The sequence below is a fragment of the Panthera uncia genome, assembly GCF_023721935.1.
Source record: "Panthera uncia isolate 11264 chromosome C1 unlocalized genomic scaffold, Puncia_PCG_1.0 HiC_scaffold_4, whole genome shotgun sequence".
NCBI lineage: Eukaryota > Metazoa > Chordata > Mammalia > Carnivora > Felidae > Panthera > Panthera uncia.
The window spans coordinates 27,141,511-27,151,177 of NW_026057585.1; the positions used below are offsets into that span (position 1 = coordinate 27,141,511).

Here is a 9,667-nt window from a genome sequence, read left to right on the forward strand (position 1 = left end):
CTGGGATTCTCGCTCTCCTTCTCTCTCTCTCTCTCTCTCTCTCTCTCTCTCTCTGCCCTTCCCCCGCTTGCGTGCGTGTGCACGTATGTGTGCGTGTATGTTCTCTCTCTCTCAAAATAAATAAATTAAAAAAAAAGAAAGACGACAATGAAACAGGCATTCCAGGTATGGAAACATACCATCAGACATGGTAGCTGTCTGGGTGACATAGATTACCTTTTAAATTTTAATATTTAAATTTTCTACAGAGTGTATGTATATAAAAAAATACATCTTATTGATAAAGCTGTGAATAGGAGCCTAGTAAGTTGAAACTTTTCTCAAAAGTGATGTCAGTGTCTTCTGATGTGAAGACAGATTCATTTATAATTAAGTTGGTAGATGTGAAGATAGAACTGGAAGCAGGTCATGTCTGAGAGACACAAATTTTTTCTATGAAGAGACAAAAAATCTGCTTAAGAAGAGGCCAGGAATGCTAAACATCATGTAATGCATGAAACAATCCTAACTCCCTAAAGAAACAGTAGACTACAGTAGCAATCTAAAGGTATGGTCCCTGGGAATCTACAAAGTCTACAAGGTCAAGCTAGTTTTAAAATAATATTAAGAAATTTTATTTGCCTTTTTCACCCTCATTCTCCCCATAAGTTTAGAGTGGGATTTTCCAGAGACTAAATAATATCTGATGATTTCACTCTAAAGACTAAAGGTATGAGAACATGTGTATTCTTGTTTTTATATTTTCTCAGTTTCAATTTCTAATACAGTAAATATTGAGAGAGATAACCCACATAAAAGTTCTTGGGATCCTCAATAGTTAAGAATGTAAAGGGGTCCTGAGTCCAGAAAGTTTGAGAATCACTGCACCAGGACATACTGTAAGACAAACCTAAACATTTTTTTAAGTTTATTTATTTTTGAGAAAGAGAGACAAGCCTGAGAGAGCAGGGGAGGGGCAGAGAGAGGGAGACAGAGGATCTAGAGAGCCCAACACGGGGCTCCACTCTAACTCACGAACCACAACATGACCTGAACCCAAGTCAGATGCTTCACTGACTAAGCCACTCAGGCAGCCCCTAAACATTTTTTAATGTTTGCAAATAGCCACTTTTGTTTGCTCCTCTCTAACGAGCAGCAATAAAACTCTTAAAACTAAAACTTCAAATAGCTTCATATTCTTCAGCCTGTTTTTGAGAAACAAAAATCTGAAAGATGGATTTAGACAACTGTCAAAAGTGGAAAAGATTGTGAAAGTTAGAGAAAAATAGAAAAAGGGAAACTCAGAAGAAACTCAACTGTGAGAAGGATTCCATCCTCCCTAACAATTCTCATCATTAACCTAAGGGAAAAACACTGCCCATTAACTTTGATTACAATCTAGAATCCTTATTTTAGTTTTATAAAGCACCTGAAAAGTCATTTACTTTCATGATAATGAAAAAAAATCCCTCTTTATAACATCCCTAAAATGATCATCTAGCCTCTTTTTAAACACTTCCCTGAACAGAGAATTTTTCTCTCACAACACCTAAATGCAATTTTTTATTTTATTTTTTTTTAATTAACATCCAAATTAGTTAGCATATAGTGCAACAATGATTTCAGAAGTAGATTCCTTAGTGCCCTTACCCATTTAGCTCATCCCCTCCGACAACCCCTCCAGTAACCCTGTTTGTTCTCCATATTTGAGTCTCTTCTGTTTTGTCCCCCTCCCTGTTTTTATATCATTTTTGTTTCCCTTCCCTTACGTTCATCTGTTTTGTCTCTTAAAGTCCTCATATGAGTGAAGTCATATGATTTTTGTCTTTCTCTGACTAATTTCACTTGGCATAATACCCTCCAGTTCCATCCACATAGTCGCAAATGGCAAGATTTCATTCTTTTTGATTGCCAAGTAACACTCCATTATATATACATATACAACATCTTTATCCATTCATCCATCAATGGACATTTGGGCTCTTTCCATACTTTGGCTATTGTTGATAGTGCTGCTATGAACATGCGGGTGCATGTGTCCCTTTGAGACAGCACACCTGTATCCCTTGGATAAATGCCTAGTAGTGCAATTGCTGGGTCGTAGGGTAGTTCTTTTTTAGTTTTTTGAGGAACCTCCATACTGTTTTCCAGCCTAAATGCAATTTTATACAACCTTTAACAGTCCACAAGTTACCCAGACTACAAAGTTCCACTACCTACTTTATTAGCCACCAATTTAAAATATCTTAAGAGTGTGATGAGAACAGTACTAAAATATTTCTCTTTTTCATTTCAAGTATGAAAAATATGCCTATTATTAACTAGTCTTCCCTTTGTACAGCTCTTAGTGATGTTTTAGCAAGAACTAGTAAATTTCTAATCTTGACCCTAGAACAAAATTTAGCATTTCTTAACCCTGGCTACAAAACAAAATCAAGAAAAAAAATTTTTTAAACACAAAAATATATAAAACCCACCCTGAACCTGGAGTTTGGAATCTCTAGGGTATGAGTTCTAATAAACTGGTTTGGCTGGTTTGGGTTTGGGTTTTTCAGCTCTACAGGTCAATTCTGGTACTTATCAAACATCAATTAGAACTATTAGGACAGATCAGCAATTCATCAAACATCCCAGGGTGTTTTCAAGTGCATAGATTCATCATAGGTGGGCGGGTCTCTTGTTCTATGTAACAAACAACTCTCCTGCAAAATTATTTTCAAATAAATATTATACAATTATATTATACCTAGAGTTTATTAAGTATTTTCTTCTTTATTTTCCTTCTTAACCCTGCAGCAATCCTGTGAGCAATACGGGCAAGTAACATCTCCATTTAATAGGTAAAAAAAAAAAACTAAAGCTGCTGCAGAGTTACCAGATTAAAAGCATATCCTGGGGCGCCCAAGTGGCTCACTCAGTTAAGCGACCTTGATCTCAACTCAGGTCTTAATCTCAGGGTCATGAGTTGAAGCCCCATATTGGGCTCCGTGCTGGGTGTGAAGCCTACTTTAAAAAAAAAAAAAAAAAAGTATATCCTTATCTTCTGAGTATATATTCAGTACTCTCTCCACTAGACTACTGTCTTCCCATTTCACCAATACCCCAGCACAACCAAAAAAGTTCTTGAGAGTTTTTTCTGAAATATAAACTTTACTAGCAAGGATGGAGAAAACCCAAAACTCATATTTGGATTGTTTTTATCACCTGGCTGACTGAAACCAAACAAATTCAACCCATTCTTGCGATGCATGTCCTGGTCCAATTTTTTCCCCTTATTTTTAACTTAACTTTTTTAGTTTGAGATAACTGTAAATTGACACACAGCTGTGAGAAAAAATACATTCCGTGCAACTTATACCCAGTTTGCCCAAACAATAGCATCTTTAAAAATCTCAGAATACCAGGGGCGCCTGGGTGGCTCAGTCGGTAAGCCTCCGACTTCGGCTCACATCATGACCTCGCAGTGAGTTCGAGCCCCACGTCAGGCTCTGTGCTGACAGCTCAAAGCCTGAAGCCTGCTTCGGATTCTATGTCTCACTCTCTATCTGCTCCTCCCCCACTCACACTCTGTCTCTCTCTCTCTCTCTCTCTCTCTCTCACAAATAAACATTAAAAAAAAAATCTCAGAATATCAGAACCAAAATATTAACATCAAATCAGTCAAGACACTAGTATTTCCATCATCACAAGGATCCCTCGCATTGCCCTGTTCCCCTAATTTTTAAATTCCTGATCTTAGGCATTATTTGGAAGTATATAATCATTAAGCCCTTACTCAATTTTATCCATTCGAAATACCAGAAATATCTTCGGAAGCCATGAAAAAAAACTTTATCTCACAAAGTACTGGTGGTCAGGATTGTTACAACACAAGATTTTTAGGCTACTACTATAACAATATCCCTTGCAGAATGGAATTTTCAAGGTAAGACCCCAGTTGTAGCTTTATGAAGCAAAATTTTTAAAAAATTTTAACTGACATGCATACTTTTTAATTTTTTTTAAGAGAACAAACATGAGCGGGGGAGGGGCAGGAAAGGGGAGGGAGAGAAAGAACGAGAGAGAGAGAGAAAATCATAAGCAGGTGCCACATTCAGTGCGGAGCCCATCACAGGGCTCGATCCCACAACCCTGGGATAAGGACCTGAGCTGAAATCAAGAGTCAGACATTCAACCAACTGAGCCACTCAGGCGCCCCCTGACATGCACACTTAATGATTCCATTTATATGAAGTTCTAGACAAAATAAATCTAAAGTGAAAAAAAATCAGAAATTGTTGCGGCAGAAAATAACTAAAAAAGACTACATGTGAGATTTCTGGGAAAAAAGAAATATTCTATACCCTGATAAGGGTATAGGTTACACAGGTATATCCATTTGTCAAAACTGTACTGGCATTAGGCAGTATTTTCTTAGATATGACATCAAAAGCACAAGCAAAACAAGAAAAAGGGATAAATTAGATTTCATCAAAACTAAAGACTTTTGTGCTTCAAAGTACACCATCAAGTGAAAGAACAACTCAAAGAAAAGGAGAAAATAATTGCAAATCACACACCCAAAAAGGGACTTATCACCAAAACACAAAAAGAACACTTAGAATTCAGTAGTGAAAACATAAATAATCCAATTTTTTTAAATGGGCAGAGGACCTTAATCAACAGTTCTCCAAAGGTGTACAAAAGGCCAATTACTACATGGAAAAGATGCTCAACATCATTAGTCATCAGGGTAATGCATACCAAAACCACAATGAGGTACCACTGCACACACACCAGGATGGTTAGAAGCAAAGAGACAGACAAGTATTGGTAAGGATGTAGAGAAACAGGAACCCTCATAGTTGTTGGTAAACTGTAAAAGGGTATAGGCAGGGTCTTTGGAAAACAGCTTGACAATTTCTCAAAATGTTAAACACGGAAGTGTCACGTGACCCAGCGATTCCACCCCTGGATTTGTATCCAAGACAAATGGAAACACATGTCCACACAAACCCTGTAAATGAACATTCAAAGCAGCACTGTGTAGCAGCGCTACAGCCAAAAAGTAGAAACAACCCAAATGTCCATCAATTGATGCATGTATCAACAAAATGAATATATATCCATACAATGAAATATATTTTGGCCATAAAAAGGAATGAAGTACTGATACATGCTGCAACATGGCTGTAGCCGAAAACACTGTGTTAAGTGAAAGAAGCCAGACATTAAAGGCCACATATTATATGATTCTGTTAATGTGCAATGTCCAGGACAGGCAAAATATAAACACAGAAAATAGATTAGTGGTTGCCAGGGGTAGTAGGAGGGAATAATGGAAAGTGACTACTTATGGTCACACATTTCCTTTCAGGGCTGATGAAAATGTTCTGAAATTAGACAATGGTGATGGCTGCACAACTCTATGAATATACTGAAAAATCAGTTAATTGTACCTTAAAAGGGTACATGTGAATTACATACATATAAATACAATATATGCATAACTCAATAAAGCTATTACTTAGAAAGTATACAGTTAATATGTGTAAATTTCACCTTTAAAAAGCTTCTTAAAATAATTATGGAGTGGAGTGTGCATAGAAGTATAGATGAAACAAGCATGGATACAAAAAAGTTTATTATAGTATTCTGTTCACTTTGTATGTTTCTACATTTTCCTTAATAAAAAGCTTTAACTGATGTATAAAAAGTTTTTAAAAAATAAAGTAAACTGTATTTTTATTTCCTTTGTTTGACAAAGGAAATAGAATCGAGAAGTTGCTACCTTCTTCATTCTTTTGCAGATAGGACCGAAGACTCCATGTGAGACAAAAATGAAAAGTACTTCATCTTAAAAATGTACAAAGAGAATTTCAATCCTAAGTTTCAAAACAGTTCCTTACTCTTGAGTTCCTGTGGTTTTCATGGTTAATACATGAGACAATTCCTAATAAATGGGTGTAGTAACTCCTAATACTATGCTATCCAGTACAGCAGCCACTAGCTACATACAGCCATTTAAAACTTAGTTTTAATGAATTAAATTATAAATTCAGTATTCCGTCACACCAGTTATATTTCTAGTGTTCAACATCTACACGTGGCTATTGGCTACCATAGTGGATAGAGCAGATATAGATCACTGCCATCAGTGGAGAAAGTTCTATTGAACAGCACTACATGAATACGTAAAAAATATCCACAGGGAAACTTCCACATTCCAACTTAAGGTTGTTATACTGCATTTTACTGCAATAACCAAATCCTGAAAAACAAGGAAAACAAAGCATAAAAATATCAACCAAAGAATATCATTCATGGAAGTTTACACTAAAACAGCAGTTAAATTTCACTTTCAGAACCACCCAGCTACAGATGTTGGCCATGACAACTCCTCAGAGGCAAATTTCCCCATCTGTTAAAATAGATTATTACTATACTGCCAGTTTCCTAAAGTCAGATATAAAGATTATGCTGAAATACGAATAAAGCAAATTACCCTTCCAGTCAAGGATCTAATGAAAGGTGTAATCAATGACATCAAAGAATTTATGATCCATAGCAAAATACACAGAATAAAATTCCCTTCCAAACTGAGCTTTGAGGCAAACATCATAATTAAAAGGATTATTAAATATATTTTGTTTCATCCAGAAAAGAAGTTTAACCAGATGATTTCTGTACTTCTCGTTCTACAAATGTGTGCACATTTCATCCTGATTAGGTATAGATTTCCGTTAATGCCCACTAACATGAATATGCAGTATCAGGAAACAGGTGCACTCTTAATTCAAATATTTGAGAATATTTTTAGTACTTTACAAAAAAGTGGTGAGCAAACTTAAAATGTGAATTGGAATGTTTTTATATTTAGGACCCAAAAACACAAAAACAAAATTTCACTTTGTATTCCTTCTCAAGCTATCACTGCAAATGGTTGGAGTGTGAATAACATTCTAAATATCAAGAACAGAATACTTTTTTTTAAGAAATTTAAAATCAAAATCAACTCTTTCCTTGCCAAGACTACTGGGCACCTAAAGCTCTTAGTCAAAATGGCTCCGTGTAAAGCATTTTCAAGCCTTTGAAAAGGTCACTTAAGAATGCAAGTACATTTTACTTTATCCTCATAAAATTCTTTTAAATTCAGTCTTTGCAGTCCACTGCTCCCCTCCCAAAAGGAATTCTCAAGACAGAATGAAAACCTGTAAATTGAAACCAGCCTGTAGGCAAGGTATACAGAAGAGTCACATGGAATCAATATGAAGGAGAAAGTTACTACTACCGGAGCATCTGGAGTCAAATTAAATCAAGCACTAATTACATATTTCTAGTTCTGTACTGACCTCACATGGAGCTTTCTTACATTATACACAGGCCTACCTAGGTCTGCATATCTGAATTTGTAAGTGGTTCTATCTTTAACCAAAGTTAAATGTTTCAAAGCACAGAATAACATACCATATCCCCTTCCCCATTGTTCACGAACCCTCTTCTCTGTTCGTCAAATCACCCCGATAAATCCATCTGTTCCCTCTAGTTGCTTCCAAAGAAAAATTCTAGCAACCAAAGGCACCAGATTGTAAAACACACACTCAGAGTTAAGAGTTCTGGCACTACCAAAATATGTTAAGAAATCTTGGCAAATTAGTTAAAATCCCTTGAACCGTATTACCTCAGTTGTAAACATGAATAATACATATCTACTTCCGAGCAGGGATAGGAGTTAGAATTTATTGTGTGCTCCAAATATAAGGTGTCTTTCCCCCATCTCACACTTTCCCTCCTACTTCTCCCCTTTAAAGCTTTCAGGGTTTGCTTCCAGCCTCCACTTAATTCCTTATCCTTGTTACTCCATCCTGCTCTTCTTACTCTAGCCCCTTACTCCAATTCCATACAATTCCACCACCCTCTCGTTCCAAGCTGCTACTTCCCTTTGCGCCCCCTAAGGTCCCAGGCAGCCCCTTCATTCAGCTCCCCACGTCTCCCACAGTCCGCATTTCCTAACGGCTCCTCCCCTCGGTTCCCCACCCCCTCATCACCAGGTTCATCCTGCCCCTCCAACCGTCTCCCGCCCCCAGGTTCCTTCCTTCCCCTCCAAACACAGCTTCCCCGTCTCAACGTTTCATCTTGGTCCTCCAACCGACTTCCCCAATGCCTTGTTCGCTCCCTATTTTCTCCAACACCCAACTGAACACTCCATTCTATCCATTCTTTTCAACGTATACATAAACGCAAGGGACCCAAATACACACACTAGAGATCCCACCCCCACCTCGATCCTCCATCTTTCCCTTTTATACTTGCTTCCTTTCTTCCTTTCCCCCCACCCCCACCTCCTCCGGAAGAGCCTGGTTCCCAGGCCAAGGTCTCTCACCTCATTCGGTCACTTCAGTGGTGCCAACCGCTTCATACAGGAAAAAACAACCAATCACGTCCCCTTGGGCGCTTCCCCTGCGAGTCCAAGTACTTACTGGGCACCCGCCCCACCGGGCACCCCGCACATGCACACGCACAAACCGAGGTCCCGGGGACGAGGGTTGAGAAGAGTGAGCCTTCTCACACCGGCCTCAAACACAGACCACTTCGCTACAGCCCTTCGCCATTTTGGTTTCCCGCGGACTGCCGGTGCATTCTGGGAGCGCGGAGCGACTCTGGTGCCGAATGGCAGCTCTCCAGGGCTGCGAGGGGGCGGGGACTGTGCGGTGAGCGCGGAAGAACACCGCGCCCTGCGTCCCTGGCCGAAGCTGAACAAAGAAGGACTCTTTAACGTAGCAGTGGGGCTAAGTCCTTCCGCCGCCGGCGCTAACACAATAGTAATCGCTGCGCTCCTGGCCGTCGGCTGTGTTAAGTGTGCCTCTCTTATAAAGAACAGCGTCGCGTCCAGTCTTCACCGTGCGTGGGTGTTTTTTTTTTTTTTTCCTGAAAAATGCGACAGTGATCTCTACATCTTGCCTTGCCAATTTCCTTTCATTACCTTAGATAAGACACGTTTCTTCTATCTTCACTTGAAGCCTGCTGTTCGAATTTCCTTCAGCGAGGAAACCCTGGATGTCAGGATTAAATTTTGCTTGGCGATGCTTGTACAGTCCCAAATTCCTTATCGGGAGCTCCTTGTGTAGAAGATTTTCGAACTTTTTTTTTTCCTAGACGTTGAAAGGTTTTTCGGTGTATATGCTTTGCAATCATTCCTAATTATGATGAAATCTGAGAATATCCTGTACAAAGTGATTTATTTTAGGAATACAGAACTTTTTTACACTAGGGCAGATCCATAGCCTGCCAGTATCCTGCTGCCGACCGGAGTCCCAAGTGACAAACTGGAAGTGTGCGTGCTTGTCTCTGAGTTACGCTTACATACAACCTAGCTCCCCTTAGTAGCCACCTGGGTACCTTTGTAGCTTTGTCAAAATAATTTAAAAATCATTTTATATTTTTGTCTCATTATATAACAGGAGTAAAATACAAGGACAAATTAATATATTTTTTTTCCTCTCTGAAAAAGTGCCTCTTGGGCCTAAACTCACTTTGCTCATATTTCAACGTTTTTTGTTTTGTTTTTTTTTTTATTTTATTTTTGGGACAGAGAGAGACAGAGCATGAACGGGGGAGGGTCAGAGAGAGAGGGAGACACAGAATCGGAAACAGGCTCCAGGCTCCGAGCCATCAGCCCAGAGCCTGACGCGGGGCTCGAACTCACGGA

At 38.9% G+C, this 9,667-nt stretch overlaps 1 protein-coding gene across 2 annotated transcripts in view; it reads right to left on the bottom strand.

Moving 5' to 3' along the window:
- MTF2 (metal response element binding transcription factor 2) overlaps positions 1-8,432 on the bottom strand; it is a 76,854-nt gene extending 68,422 nt beyond the window's left edge. For both annotated transcript variants that reach the window (XM_049618456.1, XM_049618459.1), the window contains exon 1: positions 8,342-8,432. In XM_049618456.1, the coding sequence (XP_049474413.1) occupies positions 8,342-8,346 (5 nt within the window). In that variant the 5' untranslated portion in view covers positions 8,347-8,432. The remainder of the gene's footprint in view (positions 1-8,341) is intronic.
- Positions 8,433-9,667: the final 1,235 nt, after the last annotated feature.